The sequence below is a fragment of the Perna viridis genome, chromosome 11, assembly GCF_037379345.1.
Source record: "Perna viridis isolate PV_CMFRI_1.1 ecotype Kerala chromosome 11, ASM3737934v1, whole genome shotgun sequence".
NCBI classification, from domain to species: domain Eukaryota; kingdom Metazoa; phylum Mollusca; class Bivalvia; order Mytilida; family Mytilidae; genus Perna; species Perna viridis.
The window spans coordinates 35677691-35699310 of NC_142455.1; the positions used below are offsets into that span (position 1 = coordinate 35677691).

Below are 21620 nucleotides of genomic sequence, written 5' to 3' on the forward strand. Positions count from 1 at the left end.
GCCATTTAAGAAAGACCCACTGGAAGAGATCGGACGTAAGTGAATCAGACTATTTACAAGTGTAATTCATTGCTCATTGCTAAAATTATTAGATTTAGAACAAGTAAGAATTTTCACTTATTAATATGTTGCTTCAGATATCCATGGAATGTCTTATTCTTTAATGAATTCGAGTGAAATCTTTTTACATCCATGGAATGCATGGTTCTTTGAAGAATTCCATTCAAACGCTTTTTGACTTCCATAAAATGCATGGTTCTTTGATGAATTCCAGTCACACCTTCCTTTTTGACATTCATGAAATACGTAAGTCTTTGATTTATTTCAGTCAAACATTTTGACATTCATGAAATATAAAATTAATTTTCAATTTCGAATCCGTCGCAATCACGATTTAATTGAATACGCCATTCTATAATGTAGCACCGATAAAAATGACTGAATAAATCATGTTTTGGCAAAATGAAATGATTATTTTTCCTTAAATGAAATTTTTAATATGCACGATTACACCAGCTGAATAACTTGTGCAAGATTGAAGTGAAGCAAGGCTGTTTATTTATTTTGGGCTATTTATGCCCTAAAGTGTGTATAAAACTGCGTTCTGTCGAAAAGAATTATTTGTTTGAATAAACATTTATTAGGTTTCTGCAAATTGTTCTTGTTTATGTTTATCTATAGTACCGACTGTGTGTAGACAAAATATTATTGTCATATAATCGAGTTTTGAACGTTCTTACATACAAATAATTATATCGATTGTAGTCTGCCATTAAATAACTTGATGAAATATTTTATGTAGGAAAGAAATTTTAAAATGAATTGAATGTTTAAACAATAACATAAACAACGAATTTCGACTAAAATCCAAATTTCATCATAAAAATAACGTCACAATTGATGAAAAAAATCGAGGATTAAGGGCACGTGTATGACGTATATTGACATGAACGTCACTAACACAGCATTACGATCATGCCTGTTATTTTAAACATAAAATTTGCAGATATAATCTAAACTACCTTACACTTCCTGCCCCGTGCAGGTCCGGGTGTTAAAAGAATAGGCCTGTAGCAGCGCTAAGCTTGTCGTAAAAGGCGACTAAATAGTGCTCAGAACCTTAGCCGGGGGCTAGGGCGTTCTGCCCACAGAGCAACTGGGATGTGTGCCTCAGGTGGTGGAATGGGGTACCCCTGGTGTGTTACATGCTGGGGTTGTCAGGCTATAATACGAAAAACCTGACCGCAAACCATAGTGGTACACCGTGTTGGGAAAGATGCCACGTTCCTCGCACGTTAAAGAACCCTACTGTGGTACTCACCCGGAGTAGGAACCATAGGGCTCCGCCACAGGAGGCTAAATTGCCCGACCCTACCCACCTCTCCCTATTTCCAGTGGCAATCAAAATTTATCGACCCCATTGTCCTTGTGTCTCATCCCTTTTTCATTTCATCATCATTTCATGTTCATTTTATCATCAATTTCATGTTCATCGTCTGAATATAGCTGAAATATTGCTGCTCGGACGTTAAACCCCAACAAACAAACAAACCTTACACTTCCTTATAGTGTAGATTTGCATTTTCAGGTTTCATAGGAGTTTCCGATTTTACAAACCTGTCGGGTCGTCAAATGAATGTGGTCGTCATCGGCAGCGTTTGTGAAATCGGACACCCTTATGAAACCTGACATGAGTGTCCGATTTCACCAAGGTACGAAATAGCGCCTGACGTTGGAAGTGGAGCAAGCCCATAGAAAATGAAAGAATCTTGCAAAGTCGGGGAAATGGGAAGGATTTTTCGTGACGTTATCCAATGGCTTTGGATAATGTCAAAGAATTTAAAGTCAACTTTTTTTTTATTTTCATAGAGATTGTATAAATCGAAGACTAATATATTGCAATTGTGTGCTATTCTATGTTGTTTTTTTTTAATTTCGAAATTCAATGGTTTTAAAATAATTTCATATTTGATACAAATCATAATAGTTTTTTTACTGGAGTAGGGCGAAAACTTAAAATCAACTCCGCGATAAATCGCAAATTGGACACGTAGGGTACATAATGTATTGAATCTACGTCACAATATATATTAACATGTTTGTGCTACCGGGCATGAATCAGTGTTTTACATATATAAAATGTCATTTGCACATAAGCACGTTCACAAAGATCAACTTATTAATTACATCTGGTGTCCTTTGTATATACATGGAAGATCTGTGGGTGTTTCAAGGTGTTTGGTATTTATACCATTAATGTAATTAAAGGGAAAGACCACCTTTGAAATAAGTTAGGATCTTATGATGAATATCATACCCATGTAAACAAAAATAAATAACTTTTAATGCAAAATGCGTTTTTATAAAATGTACAAGGCTATGCAAAATTAGAAATTTTTGAAATATATGTGGATAGCCATCTTGCAGAACTCGTCAATCTGAAGGGCGATCATAAGCAGACTTTATTGATTTTTACAGATAGCTTTCGATCAGATCGTGACGTCACTAAGTCGGTTAGGTACTTCTACAAGTACTGCACATATAATGTGTAAACAATTAATATGTTATAAATATTTCTACGATCTATTTTTCTTATCACTAAAACATATTGTCTTGTCTAGCTGACGACTATACATGATAAATATATTCAAGAAAATATTTTTGACCGGCAAAACGACCACTCTTTGAATTTTCCTCAGACATACTAGCTTTCTGCTGCTAATCGCGCAGTTCGCGAATGTTGTCTGAAATTTGATTATACGTTGTATCTTGGTATCTTCTGCATATTTTGGGTTGAAATTATAGGGTAAAATACTAAATTTGCGCTTATTTCGGATATTGTAATCTAATACCTATCTACTTTCATTTTACAAACCGACTTTGTGACGTCAAAACTCAATCGACAATGATGGCTCCCACAAGCGCGAGAAATTCAAATTCCCTTATTATAAATAGCGATTAATTAGTTTTGAAAAGGAAATTAATTTTTTGAATTTGATTTTCACGAACCGTTAACAGATTATTCATTCGATGTTCATGACTGGCACAATGACATGATGTTCTTCTTTAAGTATTGTTATATTTTATATATGAAGTACATCAAGACTTCATGAACCGCCAATTTGAAGTGAAATACTAAGGGGAAACCAGTTTTATATATGCTTGTATACACTGTCTACCCTAATGTAAAATAAATTACACGATTAACCAATAAACAGTTACTGAAAACTGCACAATACTAACAAATTTGAACCTATACAATAGCAATCCATTGCATTAGGTACATAACTTAAACTTAAATACTGTAACAGCCATGGCGTAATGTGTCTGACCGAAAACACTTTCAGACGGAATTTATTCAGTGCAGGAGAAATGTGAATATTTTCGTGTTGAACATATGGAGCAAATGTCATTTGGTTAGACAGCTTGCCAGATTTGTAATATTGTGTCCTCTTTACTCAGCCGACCGTTATTTACTGGTATTTAAAAATAACCACAATAACAGATTGGGGTGCATTCCTTAACGCTCTTTATTTTCTACAGGACTGTTTTTTTTGCTGCTATTCTACTAACCTGTTTGTTTAATAATTTGTTAAAAAATCAACTGAACAAGTGAAATAAATACTAAAATGATTTTTTTCATGTGCCAGGCAATGACCTTGTTTATGATCATTGAATCCACCCAAAATATATATCAGAGACATATATCAATATTAAAGGTATATTTTGCAGGTTTCATTTGATATTTGACAACAACGCTTAATAAAAAGTTTGAATTTGTATTTAACCAGTATTCCTTACAAACCTCAGACTGAATGTGAATAATGTATGTCAAAATAATTTGTATTTAACAAGCAGCCATATAAAATTCGGACTTGATGTGAATAAGGCATGTCAAAACCCACCGATTCCACTTTTAACTCTTACTAAGAATCAGTTTCAGAACACATAGATTTTTAGGATGTTGCAGTTATATAGATTGTACAAGAAGTTAGAACTTTCTGATTTGCTTTGATACGGTTGATTTCAGTGTGAGATGAATGTATGATGTTTTTAAAAAATAAAGATATTACAGATCTAAATACTGAAAAGACTATTGTTGCATAAAAAAAAGTATCATCAGCGGACCGAATTTTTTTTTCTACACCATGAACCATCTCTACCATTGACAGTGTCGAAACGCTAGAGCAAATACTAACTACTCTGATTTCCTTGAACGTCATAAATATCTGCGTAACAGACTGAATCAGATGTATGAGGAAATGCATCTTAAAGAGTCTCTTACAGGATTCGTATTTAGGTATCAGTCTATAGTTGAAAAATACTAAGTTTCCTCTAAAACATAGTAATGATTGTTTGTTTGTTTTGTTTTGTTTTGTTTTGTTTTTGTTTTTTGTTTTGTTTTGTTTTGTTTTGTTTTGTTTTTTTTTTTTTGTAAAATGTTCTTTGTGTTGATGTGACCATTGATTTACCGATTATCATAATATCATGCAAATCCTTTTAAACACCATTGGTATAGCCAAGCAGCAATGAAATAGGGAGGTTAAGCGCGCTGTAAAATCTAAATTTAACCAACCATTTCGTCTGAAGTACCTGTACCAAGTCAGGACCATTGCGGTACCAGCTGCTCACTCAGCTTAATATCTATTTTGCCAGATTTATTTTTGGACTTGATTTGATTATGAATCAGATTAGCGTTTTATTTTTGTAATTTTGTTGTTACCCTTATTGTATATGATATGGAACTTAATGATACTATACCCTTCAAAAAAGGGCGAAAAAATCTATTCCAAACGTTGAAATGAGTTCATTTAGAAATGATATACCACATGAATATACATTTTACTTAAATAAAAAAAAAGATGTAATATCACATTTTATGAGTTCAAACTTAATAAACTGACAAAATCAATGATAGATATAAAATTGCAGAGTTTTCTTGACCTTTTATTATGACTTTGGTGTTATATCAAATGTATAGTCAAACAAAACTCTTTGAGAGGGTAATTTTACAAAATGCACTTGTAATTATCTTTTATTGTTTTCCTAATATCAAACCCGGAAGTTCAATGTGTATCTAAAATCTTTCACCTTGACGTCTGGTGCTAATAGAAGGTCACATTGACACAGGGTTTATGGTGAAAATCCCATGTCACTTGAGACACAACTGCTTTATTGGGATTACGCGTTTAATTCTATGCTTATTTTCATCCATCTGCTTCTTATTGATTCTATTTTTGAAGATTTATGCGATGTATGAAATTGTTTTAGAGGAACACATATTCTAAAATAGCTGCCTTATATCTGGTTAAAGTGAGAGATGATAAATCAATAAAGCTCCATTCTATAAACGTTCTAAATGAAGTTTATCAAAAGTCCAAATACGGTAATGGTGACTTTAGTGGCCGTCATGTCAAAATAAATACCAAATCTGGTAGATAATAATCATAAAGCCATAAGGTATTTCCCATGAAGGAAATATTCTTTATAAAAAGAAACTCTATTAGAAGTTTCATCAAGGAAATTTTTTGAAAGGTTTTTCATACTGCAGTATGCGGAAAATTGAAAATGGTGTTATAAGATAAGTTGATTATCATCTTTTTCTTATTCGTTATACCTAAGTAATTGAATAACTTTATTTTTTTTAATTCTGAAAAAGGATGCGCTTTACTAATGTTTCACTTTCATAATCATAAACGCGAAACGGAAACTACTTCATTAACCTGATCCCTCGTAAAAATTAAGTGGATCACTCATACTGTTCGTGGAGGACTCTGAACTATAGCACGTCGGTATGGATAGAACAGAGCAAATCAATTGTTAATATGTGATTTGGTGGCAATAATTGGTCTCAAGGGTAAACAAAAGTGGCAAATTTCTCAGAAATACCACTTCTTTTCAATCTGCCTTGAGTGCTTTCATTCGTTGAATTCGTAGTTTTTTTTAGCATTTTAGGAATTGTATATGCATGTCTGTAGCATTCATGCTCGTAGCACTGCTATAGTGATATAAACATGCTACATGGTTTAATACAAACTAATCAAGAACTTTATACCAGGTAACATACATAACAGTGGTCACACAGACTGAAGACAAATAGCCATTAATGTCATTACGATTTGCAACAACGGTTCTGCAAAGAAAAATCAATCTGGCAATTAACGTTTTCTTTAATTACTGAACTTTAAGTAAACACTACACGTCTCTATTCCCAGTACAAAGTTCTATTATTAGACTATTTTTTTTTAAATATGGAAGTACATACAAAGGAAATTTATCGATTGTTTACGCTTCTTCCCATCGATGACTTACAAGAATATTTTATCGACATAATTTACAAAATATGAATGTTCATCCATATTAGGGTCACTTGTTGCAACAGGAAATCAAAACGACAACTTGTTCTAATATTTGAATAACGCTTTAGCTGTTTTAGGCGACATTATTATCAAATACTGGTAATCAGTAAGATATAGCCAAATACCAACCGACAAAACATTTTTGCCTTGTTAAGTTATATAGTTAAATGCGGGCCATTTCGCTTATGGAAACAATCTGTTAATAAAACGCTTTGGGTTTTGATAACAGAAGTGTGCAACATATGAAGATGGACTTTTAATCAAATATTGAGACAGATAGTTTTGCATTAATGTATACGTGTTATTAAGATGTACAAAGATTAATGAAGGAGAACAAGAATTTTTCTTGTCATCATTTTATCCATTTTTTTTACATAGCCCTCCAATCGTCCATAAGAATTTTAAAATTATAATTCCAATTGATGCAGGGTAGTTCATGGTAATTAAGAATTCACGGAGGGATTCGTTTTCATGATGTTCAAATCTCCAGTAATGACATGACCGGAAAGACCATAATTGAATGGAGAGTTTTGCTAGGACAGTCAGTTGGTTTACCCTGAAGTTTTCAATCTCGAGGTTGTATACGCTTTATAGCTTTTTATAATTTTTTTTTATATCGATTGAAAATCTGCTCGATTGGATTTTACATTTGATTGTAAGTTAAATTCATACGAATTTATCAGTTTGGCGATATACTAGCATAAAGCAAGTCATTGAAAGGGATTATTTAATTAAATATGAAATGACTTAAAAATAAAAACGGAGGTTCGGCATGGTATGATTTCGTTAAACAGATCGGAATCACTGGAATTCTGACGTGCAAAAGAATGCCACACCTATGGAACCAAATAAGGCGCAAAACAATGTACTCTGTTCCATGTACTCTGTTAATGTCCGGTCAAATGCCAAATGGCTTCAAATACTAATTTCCATTACTACAATTACACTGAAGGTTGACCACGTGAAAAATGTAATAATTTCTCCCCCTTTTCTGGTTATGTTTTAGTTCCCATCAACTTTTTTTCAAATATCTAATTGGTTTATATCATATTCCATCGATTCCATGCACACGTAAGAAAAATATTTAAATGTGATCTCACATTACTTGAATTTTATCTTATTCAAGTAAAACACATTTCCTATGTAGGGACATGTTTGCTCTTAATGATTGTTATGAACTTTAAAATGTACAAATGATCAATCGATTCATGGAAATACTGTTTTACATATCAGGCTGATTTTATAGCTGATCTGATATCTGATCCGAAAGAAAGCATATCGTTTAGCTAGATCCTTTAATCTCAATTTCCGCTATATAGATGACGAATTATCTTTAAACAATCCTAATTTTAAGGGATTTGATACATTACATCTACCCCAAAGAAATTGAGATAAAGAATACTACAGACACTGAGAGGTCAGCCTTATATCTTGGCCTACACTTAGAAATCGATGGTAAAGAAAAACTATTGTCCAAAATTTACGACAAACGCTATGACTTTTAATTCAGAATTGTCCTTCAGCACCTGCGTATGTAGTGTTCATATCACAACTCATACGTTATTGCAGAGGTTGCCGACACTACGAAGACTTTTTGCATCGCGCTGGACTTCTAACAAATAGGCTTCTTCTGGAACAGGGTTATGGTGCTGCAAGATTAAAGTCATCAATACAGAAGTATATGGTGGTCATCATGAACTCGTGGATCGCTACGGTGTATCCATCTGCGCCATGAAAACTGATTTGTTCAACGTGTCATAGTTTTCGTTTCCTCTTTCGTCTATCCCGGACATGACATTTTATGAACAACTCGGCGGGTGTTTCTAGAAAAGCAGAGGACGCTTACCCTACCGGTGCACCTGGTTCATGCTCCAAGTTTTTAGTGAGTCCGAGTGCCTCATTTGCTATTGTTGCTTTCTGTGTATGATTTTAGTTACTTTGTATTCTTTGTTGTGTAGGTCTGTTTTCCATGTTTTGTCTTTGTCCCTGGATTGCATTCTTTTGATTTCCGCTATGACCTTAGTTCCCTTGAATACTCTTACACTGTACCTTTAAGATTATATGTCAGAAAACAGACAATAATGAAAGATTTTAGGCGGAAAGATCAACTAAAAATGTATCTATGAATTCTTAAATTCTATTTTATTACGTGAGAACATGGAAAACAGACATACACAATTTATAGTAAAATGCAATAATACAGTTGTACTGTTAAAGGAATAATACGTGCGGGTATCTCTCACCCTTTGTTTTACGGAAATATTACTCACAAAGCACGGAAAGCTCAATTCTCACTGTGTAGCGATAAAGTGTTGTCAAATCGTTAAGGATAGCATTTTGTGGTAATAACATAGGGTCTTTAAATCGAAATTTAAACACTATATTAAAAAGCAGTTTTTGCATGACATGGATTGTACCCTTATTGTGTGGCTTATGATGTATCGTGATTCTCAATCCCGCATGGGAAGAGTTGGGATTTATTTTACATACGTTGGGGACTTAACTTTTTGTATGGTAAAATTGGTCCAGAGCTGGCATGTCAGTAAACTGCTAGTAGTACTTAGTTTGTACATTTGTGTAATTTATATTCACTTTCTTTACTTCCGTTGTAACAAGAGAGTTACAACGTTATGAACTGATTTGCAGATGTGTTTAATTGTATGATATTTTTCCACAATGGCCATTTTTACGCCGGTCCGAAGTCAGGACTTTCTGGTCTTAATGGCTTGTTTCCTGTTCACCTTTAGTTTATTTTTTAGGTTACTTGAGTGTATAGGGACAACTCATTCGCTGTACATGTGTATAGTGTTTTAGGGCCAGGTGCAGCCTGTGGTATGATTTCCTCGTCGTTCATTGGATACTAATGGATGGTCTTGGGCTGACATTTTTATCCCGGTGGGATTTTTGTTTCTTTGACATATACACCATACATATTCTTAATATAATAATGCCGTAGTGGGATATTTCATTGACGTAATTAGTAAGTCATTCCGGGTTATTACTTATACGTGTACATGTTTGCAATGTCCTCATATTGTCTTACTCTCGACCTGTAAAATATTAGAAGCATTTTGAAGGTGTATTGATACAAGTTACACTTCTTTCGATAACTTTTTATGTGTTAAATTACTTGAAAGCTACACGTACATTTGATAAGGTGTAACAATATAAAAGTTCTATTGTTTAAATAACATGAAACTTTTGATTGGATTTATGCTTGAAATTTGCACGTGTATTTTATTAGGTCTCTTGATACAATGATTTTGGTTGAGCCACTCTAAATCTACACTTGCATTCATAATACATAAGTCCTGATTGTGTCAACAAAGATCGCGGCTCTCATGTCACGGCAATTGTTCAAATCTTTGCTGATTACAACTACGCCTATTCGTTTGACTGGTCCAAACACTAGCTCTTTCCATATCATTTCCAAGGATTGTCTATTTCCAACGAAGCACTTGTCTTGTTCGCAATATGCGACTGTTGTCTTGTTCGCGATTTGCGACTGTTGTCTTGTTCGCGATTGCGAATGAGTTGTACAATGAGCTTCACGGTGGATTTTAAAATTCTCATCCGTTTTGGCATCTGAATTTATATCGGCGAAAAGAAAAAGAAAGAAAGAAAAATACCAAAGTGTCAGCAGTTGGATTATACAAATACGTCAAAATCCAAGTACATGGCCTGAACGTGCAAAACGGTAAACTTTCACAATGTAGGGATCAGAAAAAGTATATAAATACTATATATAAAGAAAAGGAAAACAAGATATCAAACGTGTACACATAAATAAATCCCAACAATGACAGGGAGTGACATCTTATGGTCTGGAAGTGTTAGCATGTCCTGTTCCGTCAGCGGTAGCCTTCATAATAACTCTTCTTTTTTTACTTTATTCTTCATTGTTCGTAGTGTGCTATGCAGGATATAAATAATTGTATACTTAATTTTAAGATGTTTGTGATTTTTTTATTTTTTTAGAAAAATTGTAATAATGAAAATGCACCAACACAATATGGTAAAGGTACTTTTGGTATCAATTTTGTTTTTGATATTGCGTGATGTACACGGACAATGCTCCGTCAATGCCCAGAACTTCAGTGTTGGATACTCAACGGTTACAATTACTTCTCCCGGATATCCCAACAGATACGCACCGTAAGTACATATCTACAATTTCCTGAGAGAATACAATAAAAGATATCACACATCTGCTGAACTTACTTAGCCCTTCCTTTTTATAAAAACATGAGTACATAGTATAACGAGTTTTTCATTGGTTATAAACGGGTACTTCGCAAGTGCATCGAGAAAATAAGTCTTCAAATTGTGTATATCGTGTACAAAAATGTCTTCTAGAATTTATTTCCTGTAAAAAATGAAGTACTCTCTTAGTATAAAAACTAGGACAACTTTCTATAATGGTTATATGCTAGCTCAGATAGATTTCTGTTGTATTGTTTGGGTTGGATGTAGTAATGTTAATTTGAATTAATATTGAAACTACAGAAGAAAGCAGCTAGACTGATACTAGATGCTGCCCATATGTCACCCTCTGCCTCGTTATTCTGACAACTTGGTATTATGAATGTTGATCATAGGATTAAATATTATAAATATTTGCTTATGCATAAATTGAAGGTCTAGCTCCAAAATATCTTAGAGATATGCTTCTATAAATCACACTTACTTTATGAGAAGTAAAAATCCAAAATGTTTGTAGTCCCAAAACCTAAAATTGAACTTTACAGAAAATCTTTTTAATATTCTGGTTCAAGTTTATTGAATGTATTACCCAGTATTTACTTTTTGAGTTGCTTGAGGGCCTCAGGGAAGTCCAGTTCTTGTAAACCAACTGCCTTAATTATAATAATTAAAAAGTAAGCAGGAGAAACAGAACATAGTTGAAAGAAGATATTTAATGTTTACCACCTCCCACGCGTAAGTATGTTTATGAGGAGATTTAGGTCAGCATCACGGCTTACAACTAAACATATGATAAAATGTCTTATTATATAAATAGCAGTGATTTATCGAATGTTCTCATTGTAAATTTTTTCGTTATTTCACATTGTTAAATAAATTCTGTAATTACACTCGCGAGCTTTCTGTCGCCAAAACTTCACTTCACGAATACCAATCATCCGTTCACAAAATTTGAAATTTATGTTAAAATAGCGACGAATAATGGAGAAATTCTATAATAAATAGGATAATCGATTGGTTATTGTGAATAACAAAATATGATCACTCGTGCCAAGAATACAGTTAGATTAAGGTTCATCATAACCTGTCGACAAATATTGCCTCAATTTTAACTCAACATTTACTATGGCCACAGACGAACCTGTGTATTAAGAAAAGATACATCAGATTTATGTATCGAAACCTTTTGCGCGTTTTGCAACACTCGTCATCATATTTTGGTTTTTCACTCCTTAATTATCCTATCATACAATCGGGGTATTTATGAGATGAAGTAACTGTTCCCTTTGTTTTGATTTTAAGGAACCTGGATTGTAGGTGGATAGCATCATCTTTAATTACTGGGAATGAAATTCTATACCAACTTGTCGACATATTTACAACCTGCCCTAGTGATGTCATCAATGTGTACAATGGTGAGACATAGAATGATGATTATTAACATTATTCCATAATATATTCTTATTACCTATATCATGCGGTAATTCGGTAAAAAAACACAATAGTGGCTTAAATAGAGGGGATTTTCAAAATAAAATGACTGCCATAAGTACAGTTAAATTACCTATAATGTTGATAATGCCTTAAGTCGCTTTTTTTTTTTTTTTTTTTTTTGATTAATTGAAATAAATATTTAGTACATGTAGACATTCTTATAAAGATAATAAGATACACAAGAATAGAAGTGAATTAGAATTTATTAAATTGATTCAATGATTCATATATTACATGCGATTGGAAGGTTTTCCCTTTTACACAAAATACACAACACGTTCATCGTAATTGCACTGTAGTTGGTTCCACACTATTTTATTACTATGTTTCGACTTGTAGGAACATCTACTTCTGGTATACAGATTCTGAATAACGCATGTGGATCAGGTCGTTCATGGGGAGCACGAATATCTACAACAGGGAGTGTTTATACTACATTTACATCAGATGCCACTGCGTCTTCTACAGAGAAAGGATTTAAACTGTTTATGCTATCTGCAAAAGAGTTTTGTAATTGTTCCACACGATTTCTTTAATTTCTCAATATCTATATATAATGTACACATTTTCTAAATTCTGGCTTTAAAAGAGTAATCAAGGGAACCAAGGTTATACAGGTAATCAAAAGAATGTAACCCAGTGACAAAGACATACACAACAAAGAACACAAAGTAACTAAAATCATACATACAAAGTAACTTGAGCAAATTAACAACTTGGACTCCACTTAAAACTGGGAACATGGACCAGGTGCACCGGTAGGGTAAGCGTCCTCTACTTTTCTAGAAACAACCGCCGATTTTCTCATAAAAAGTCAAGTCCGGGGTAGACAAACGAGGAAAGGAAAACTATGACCCGTTGAATAAATCAGTTTTCATTCCCCCAAATGCAACTAAACGGCACACAATTTACTAAAAATTTACAAAAACAGACTGTAATTTCACAAATGTAATTATAATTGTTTTGCTTAAAAAATAACTAATATTTATAAGTATTACTAAAAGAAAAATCAAAGGAACCAGGATTTGAATGGTCATAAAAGACATAATCAAGGGATATAGTCTTTGACAAAAACAAGAGGTTCTCACGAGCCAGAATTGCTCACCGGGTTTAATTTGTGCATTTAAAGGGCAATTTTTCTAAAAAGGACTTGTCCGATAATTTGTACTCCAAGAAGAATGCTGAAAATCATCTTTCGCCTTTAACGGACAATACGTTTATTAAGGAGTCGTCCGACCACTTTGATACCATGCAGATTTTTGTAATCTTTATCATTAGAATCAGTTCAGCAATTGAAAGTTTTCTCTTGTTATCTATTGGCTGAAACTCTTTAAAAATGTCATTTTGCACCTTTCGTGGGCAAAACATCCATCAAGGAATCGTCCGACTACTTTGATCACATGCAGACGTTTGTAGGCTTTATCTTTAGGATTAGTTCAGCAACAGAAACTATTTTTATTTATCTATTGGCTAAATCCCGTACCGATGCACCTGGTCCATGCTCCCATTTTATAGTGGAGTCCGAGTTGCTCATTTACTTTTGTTACTTTGTATGTATGATTTTAGTTACTTTATGTTCTTTGTTGTGTATGTCTGTTTTCCATGTCTGGTCTTTGTCCCTGAATTACATTCTTTTTATTACCGCTATAATCTTGGTTCCCTTGGTTGCTCTTTAACTTGAAATGATGACGTCATCTTACTTACCTGCTGAAGATAGGTCTTTCAAAGTTGTCTTACATGGCTCAAATCATTCGTGGTTTGACAATCGGATATTTAGATGAAAAACAATCACCTTTCTAAATTTGAGATTCTTGTATTTTTTTGAGAGATCTTTAGACATAGACATTGACAAGCTTTATTTAAAGTCGGCAAGACGCAAAATAATAAACATAAGCTCTTATGAGCTTTTGAACCGACAAACATAATATTTACAGTCATACATAATCATGCATGTAAGTAAAACAAGACATACGTATACACAAAGAAGACATTTAGAGAAACTTAAAAACACATAATTATATCAGTCAGTACTATGATACGAGAATATAAGCAGTTGAAGCATACAAACACTAAAAACAATACTACTACTACTAGCTAAAATTTTTTTTTAAAAAGCAGATAAGGATAAAGCTATCATGCAACTAAAACAAAGTAACTACAAAATAATAATAAAACTGAACCAAACTAAAAAAGTCTAGTATGTGTGGTTGGTATGCTGCATCAGAAAGAAATTTTTAGCCTGAATTTTTGCATACAAGACAAGTACATTCTTTACCATTTCAGAAAGATAATTGACTTTTGAACTGATTAAAATTTGAAATTTGCCTGAAAGATTCTGGAAATGAATTCCAAAGAGCAGGTGCAGCATACCTGAAAGATCTCTTATCATAGCTAGTAGTTTTCACACTTGGGATCTACAATAAATTTGTGTATCTAAAATCTAAAAATACTTATTGTTTTTCTTTTCAACAAGATTTGATAAGACAGGAAGTGCTAAATTATTAAGTATTTTAAATATTTCTATTGCCATTGTTCTTGTTCTTTTTATATACATTGCTGACATTTTTCGATATTTTGAGTGAGTTTTGAACGTCAGATTTTATTCAGATCTTGTAAGCAGTATTACACAGCACAACAAACTCGTTCTAAATAAAATTTGGACATTTATGAGATCAGTTTTGCTTCGCCGTCTATTTATTAATCAAGTTGTTTTAAAGTAAATATTCGTGCAAACAACAAAGTCGGGTGGCATAAATTAAAAACTAGTCGAGAAAGATCTGATTGAAAGGACTGGCATTGTGCCATTAAATTATTACATTGTTTATGTTACAGCCGGAACTGGCTGCAATGGAACTACACAGGTGTTAACAGCAACAACAACTGAGCAGTATTTGACAAGTCCAAACTTCCCCTATATATATCCAATGTTTGTATCAATTTAATTTATTTAGTGTGTTGAATGTGGCCTTGAGTTTTAAAAGAGATCATATCTCGGTTCTAAGAACATACCTACTCATTACTGTGTACATTTCATGATTTTTGTGGGAAATGTGTGTCAAAATTCGCTTAATCACAATATCAATTATAAGATTTAAAGATTAACCCTTCGTTCAATTAAGATGTCATAAAAATACTTGATTCGTTATTTTTTATTCAGTTTCAAATTGTACGCATAATTAAATTTTCTTATTATAATTGGGCATATAATGAATTATGGTAATATTTGTGGCTCATCTGCCCTAAAAGGGCCCCCAAAAGCTATCAACATTAGTATTGGGGATGATGTAACCCCTGTGCACCCCCATCCATTGACCAAAATATGATTTTCAGGTACTCTTATACCTCCCATTTACGAATCATTTTGTCGCCAAAAAATAAACTGAAGCAATTCTGTATTTTTTGGCTACTTTTTATACTTCGTTAAGACAAGATTCTATTTTTTTACGTTTTTTTATTCTTCGAACTTCTTCTTTCTAAAAAAAAGAACTAAAGTGACATATATATGTACCATCATATAACCCAATGTCGCATCCTTACAATGCTACCAAGAAAGTTGCGGTAACACTTAGGGTTAGGAAAGAGTAATCAAGGGAAGCAAGGTTATAGCGGTAATCAAAAGAATGTAATCCAGGGACATGGAAAACAGACATACACAACAAAGGACATAAAGTAACTAAAATCATACATAAAAAGTAATATGGGAGCATGGACCAGGTGCACCGGTAGGGTAAGCGTCCTCTGCTCTTCTAGAAACACCCGCCGAGTTGCTCATAAAAAGTCAAGTCCGGGGTAGACAAACGAGGAAAGGAAAACTATGACCCGTTGAATAAATCAGTTTCCATGGTGCAGATGGATACACCATAACGATCCACGAGTTCAAGATGACGACCATAGAACTTCTGTAGTGATGACTTCAATCTTGTAGCAACATAACCCTGTTCCAGAAGCCTACTTGTTAGAGTTCTAGCGCGATACAAAAAGTCTGCGTAGTTTCGGCAGTTTAGGTGGGTGTTAATATCTTGAATTGAGTGTTTCCTTTGAAGTAGTTTCGGCAAGCTCTGGCATAACGTATGAGTTGTGATATGAACACTCCATACGCAGGAGCCGAAGGGATGTTGGCACAGATGAAAGGAAAGTTGACAATTCTGAATGAAAAGTCATAAAAAAAATGTATCCCTACTCCACCGACAAAATCGCTTAAATTGACATATTTTAAGACACTGCAAAGTCAGCTTCGTATCTTGACCAATAATTAGAGATCGATGGTAAAGGGAAACTATTGACCAATATTTACGACAAACGCGATGATTTTTCATTCAGAATTCTTAACTTTCCTTCCATCTGTGGCAACATCCCTTCAGCACCTGCGTATAAAGTTTTCATATAACAACTCATACGTTATGCCAGAGCTTGCCAGATCTTCTTCAAAGGAAACACTCAATTCAAGATATTAACACCCACCTAGTTTCTTATAAATAGTCATGTCCGGGGTAGACGAAAGAAGAAAGTAAAAATATGACATGTAATGAAGAATAAATCAGTTTTCATGGTTCAGTGATTTGTTCAACGTGTCATAGTTATAAAGATGTCTTCAAAATGCTGGAATTTTCTATCGACAACATATTTGTCCACGGTCTAATAATTTAGCCCTGGAAAGCAGGCTGTCCGAAATCCCCAAAAAAATATTATTCAATGGAAAATAGACTCTCCAAAATCAAAAATATTGTCCAATGGAAAACAAACTGTCCTAAACAATAGTATTGTTCTCTAAAAAAAACAACATGTCTGTAATCATCATTATGATTTTCTGGAAAAGTAATCATGGAACCATGATTCTGACGGACTGTCGTATATCAATGTTATCATTCTCTACATAATAGTTTTCTAATAAGTATGCCAACTAAAAGTATGCCATCTAAAAGAAAATTAGAAAAAAAAATTGATTCCAGTTTGTATTGTTACATATAAGTGAACAAAAGACACATTTGATTCTTTTTAAAATTAAATGACATTTAGAAAATCATAACAAAGTGACACAAATTACATTTTTTATTTGCTAATCTATTCTTGCATTGGAGACAGGCAATTTAGAATGAATGATATAATCATAAACTGTTGTCATTTTACTATAACATGTCTTGTCACTTTTATTCATTCTAATATTTTTTTTAAATTTCGATGTGTGGTAAAATGATAAGTTCCTATATATTACCAGGGATACAGATTGTGCATGGACCATTACAACTTCGAATAGTAATGCTAATATCTTCATAGATGTAAAGTTCATGGATATAGAAAGATATTCATGTCGATATGATTTCCTAAGAATGAAAGAAAATGGTAAACAGTTTTTAAAAGTGTTTAACTTTTTAACTTTCAAATGATATATCATTTTGATTTTGTCTCTGTATATTTTTAAGTATAAAATTCAGATACCCCAGTAGTATATTTATGTATCTATGCTTTGTTTTTACGAAATATCGATTTTTAAGGTGAAATATTTTCAACTGATATGAGAAATATTCATGAAACGTAGTAACAGCTTTCTGCATTTCTTGCACTTGTTTTTGTATTTGTTTCTTTTCTTACTGTATAAATATGATGCTGTAGAGTTAACACAAAACATTGTTTTGCAGAAACCGTGGTTGCAACATTTTGCAAGAACAAAGGCTTTCAGGATGTGCCAAACTTTACAAGCAGTGACACGTCGATTACACTTGAGTTTCACTCAGATAATGAATACAGTTATAGAGGATTCTTCTTGTCTTTTGTTGAAATTGTTAATAATATTGGTAAGGTGGATATTGAATAAACATTTTAATTTCTTTTCTGGGCCTGTGTGAATCCGACTTTTGTTCGGCGACAAGTCGAAAAGTTTGACGAATTTCTAAACGAACAGATGTCTTTTAATTTGACAAACATCCATTCGGCCAGCTACGCTATATAAAAATATAGCTTTCGCTGGCCGGGTCATTCCTCCTCGTAGGATTAATCTAGGGTTGTAACTTAGTATCACCTAAAATCGTGTACTAAGTTACAGCCCTAGATTAATCCTACGAGGAGGAATGACCCGATCAGCAAAAGCTATATTTTTATATAGCCTAGCTGGCCGAGTGGTCTAGGGCGCTGGACTTAGTGTAGGCGGTGTCACATAGATGTCGCAGCGGTACGACAAGAAATTTGCATCGCAAATTTGACAGTTCTAACATCGTTGGGAATTTTTCAGACCTTTATATATATATAGACCTCTTACAATAAGGCTTCTGTAATAGAGTTATGTTACTACAAGATTGAAGTCATCAATGCAGAAGTTTCATGGTCGTCATCATTAACTATTGAAACTCGTGGATCGTTACGGTGTATCTATCTGCACCATGAAAACTGATTTGTTCAATGTGTCATAGTTTTCCTTTCCTCTTTCTCTAGAAAAGCAGTGGACGCTTACCCTACCGGTGCACCTCGTTCATGCTCCCAGTTTTTAGTGGACTCTGAGATGCCCATTTACTTTTGTATGTATTATTTTAGTTACTTTATGATCTTTATCGTGTTTTTTCTGCTTTCCATGTCTGGTCTTTTTCCCTGGATTACATTCTTTTGATTTCCGCTAGAATCTTGGTTCCTTTGAATACTCTTTTAAAAAGACAAATTTTGTATTTAAGAATGATGAAGTAATTATTTATCAGAAACAGTTTAGCTAACTGAAAATATTTCTGCCAATTTTTTTTTTTTTTTTTTTTTTGTGAATATTGATATAAAAAATCCTTATTTTTCTTCCCTTTCAAAGAAAAATCAAGGGAGCCAAGAATCATCTGTTATAAATTTTCAGCGACAATATATCGGAACGTCAGCACAGTGGTAATTTAAATACTTCAAAATCTAACAATATGGTCTGAACGTGAACGTGGGAAACAAAGACAATCTCAATACACATTGTAGCGAACCATATACAATAAATTACACATAAAAACTGAAGATAAGGAAAATAAGACGTCACTCAAAAACTAGAGCACTATGCAATATGAAGTCTAGTAGTGACATCATGTACTTCAGAAGGGTAAGCTGTCTAACTCCATTAGCAGCATCTGTCATGTTGCAAGTGACTATAATCAGGTTATAGTCAGGCAACAATACTGCAGATCATATTATTTTTGATTAGATATTTATAATTTTCCCCCATGTTATTTTACATTCAATAACAACAGCAGCAAGCTTAGTCTTTTCAATTTGTTTAAAATTGCATTTATTTAATAGATTTTTTTTAATAAACAAAAATAAGAGTGTGAGAGTTTTGTTGGTGTGAGAGCTTTATTGTGATAAATGCTTTTTGAATGATTTGTTTAATATATTTAATTTATAAAATCATATATATTCTTTTCACAAATTAATTGCATTTCTTTTCTATTTGCCATGGTCAGGTGGCAAATGGAACTTTGTTATAAATGCCTGACTATATGAAAATAAAAAAAAATACTGCAGCTCCCGTGGTCTCGTCAAAACAATTCACACCAGGGCGATATTCAATTCAACAAAGTATCATAATGCAAGACAAGTAAATAATGCTGAAATGTTGAAAAATCATCAGCAATAGACAAATTAAATAAGAATGGTAAAAAATCACCATAAAACATCGAACAATAACTACCATTTGTTTTTATTTTTATTTTTATTTTTTTAAATAACTGCTGGATTTGATCTTGAATTAAATTACAGAGCAATAAATCATACTATAAAATTAACATTGTGCTAACAAATTACTTGAAGATTTTTCAGGAAATGTATCTGTGTAATTTGGACGCCCTCACACGATTGTAGTATGATTTATAGTTTAAATTTTTAACCGTAGTGAATCATATGACCTGGCTCATTTGACTTGCTCCGATAATAATGTTAAAAGAACTACCTCACTGGTAAGTGAAAAGTTCGGAAAGTTGTCAATCCGTTAAGACATGGAATTTGATTGAAGATATCTTGTCTCACCTGTGAGATAGAACTTTCAAATCGGTCAATCAAATTGTATCAACTATAAAACAGATTATATGGTTTTTTTTTTATTTTCCAGACCGAACCACTACTTCAAATATACATACCACTACTACAGATATCGGTACCTCAACTAAAGACGCTGGTACTACAACCAAAGTAAGTGGGACATCTACTAAAGACATCATTACCACTTCAGATGTAATTGGTACCACCACTAAAAATGGCGGTACAACTACCAAAGGTACCACAATGTTTGAAGTAAGTTTTGTTCTATTTATTCATGTCTGCCGTTTCAAAAGTCAAAACGATGGGTGAGGTACCATCAAACTAGTTCATCAATATTGCATTTGTTGTGTCTGTCCAACGTTTGAACGCTCAAGAATCTGAAAATTTAAGTGTCTTCGAATAATGGTTTTGAAATATTCAGGTTATTAATTTAGTTATTAACAACAATAAATGAAACATTTATATGTAGATCATTTGCTTTGTTTTACTTCAATTATAGTGAGAAAATTTGGTATTAATTGACATTAAAAGAGTAATCTAGGGAACCAAGATTATAGAGGTAATCAAAAGACTGCAATCCAGGGACAAAGACCAGACATGGAAAACAGACATACACTACAAAGAACATAAAGTAACTAAAATCATACATGCAAAGTAACAAAAGCAAATGAGCAACTCGGACTCCACTAAAAACTGGGAGCATCGACCAGGTGCACCGGTATGGTAAGCGTCCTCTGCTCTTCTAGAAACAACAACCCCCCCCCCCCGAGTTGCCCATAAAAAGTCAAGTCAGGGTTAGACAAACGAGGGAAGGAAAACTATGACTCGTTAAATAAATCAGTTTTCATGGTGCAGATGGATACACCATAACGATCCACGAGTTTATGATGACGACCATAAAACTTCTGTAGTGATGACTTCAATCTTGTAGCAACATAACCCTGTTCCAGAAGCATATTTGTTAGAGTTAACGATTCTGAACGAAAAGTCATCACGTCTGTCGTAAAGTTTGGTCAATAGTTTTCCTTTACCATCCATTTCTAAGTGTAGGTGAAGATATGAGGCTGACCTTACATTGTCTGTAGTATCCTTTATCTCAAGTTCTTTGGGGTAGATGCGATGTATCAAGTCCCCGAAATTAGGATTGTTTAAAGATAATACGTCATCTATATAGCAGAGACTGAGATTAAAGGATCTAGCCAAACGATATTCTTTCTTTCGTATCAGATCAGCGATGAAGTCAGCCTCATAAAAGTGAAAAAATAGGTCAGCATGTAAAGGAGCACAATTTGTTTCCATTGGAATGCCGACCGTTTGTTGAAAAACACGTCCACCACACTGCACAAGTATGTTGTCGATTAACAATTCCAGCATTTTGTAAACATCTACTTCTGTATATTTGGAAGATGATTTGGAATTATTTCTTACAAAGTATGAGAAATCTCTACCAATAACTATATATTTGTATCTAAGTGTACCATCTTGGCGACCCCAGCATTTAGCGCCCCATCTGGAGCACACAACCTAGTACCCTCCGGATAGGGTTTTGAGCACTATTTATTCGCCTTTTACGAC

At 33.5% G+C, this 21620-nt stretch overlaps 1 protein-coding gene across 4 annotated transcripts in view; it reads left to right on the top strand.

Moving 5' to 3' along the window:
* Positions 1–21620, top strand: part of LOC148603903 (embryonic protein UVS.2-like) — a 22265-nt gene continuing 645 nt past the window's right edge. The window contains exons 1-9 of one of the 4 annotated variants that reach the window (XM_088552277.1): positions 5600–6935; positions 10338–10514; positions 11865–11977; positions 12396–12566; positions 14889–14982; positions 17272–17396; positions 17693–17848; positions 18483–18565; positions 20116–20230. In XM_088552277.1, coding sequence (XP_088408403.1) covers positions 6880–6935; positions 10338–10514; positions 11865–11977; positions 12396–12566; positions 14889–14982; positions 17272–17396; positions 17693–17848; positions 18483–18538 — 948 coding nt within the window. In that variant the 5' untranslated portion in view covers positions 5600–6879 and the 3' untranslated portion in view covers positions 18539–18565; positions 20116–20230. Of the gene's footprint in view, positions 36–69; positions 104–5599; positions 6936–10337; positions 10515–11864; positions 11978–12395; positions 12567–14888; positions 14983–17271; positions 17397–17692; positions 17849–18482; positions 18566–20115; positions 20298–21620 lie in introns of those variants that run through there. The other 3 variants (XM_088552274.1, XM_088552275.1, XM_088552273.1) reach the window with 3 other exon arrangements.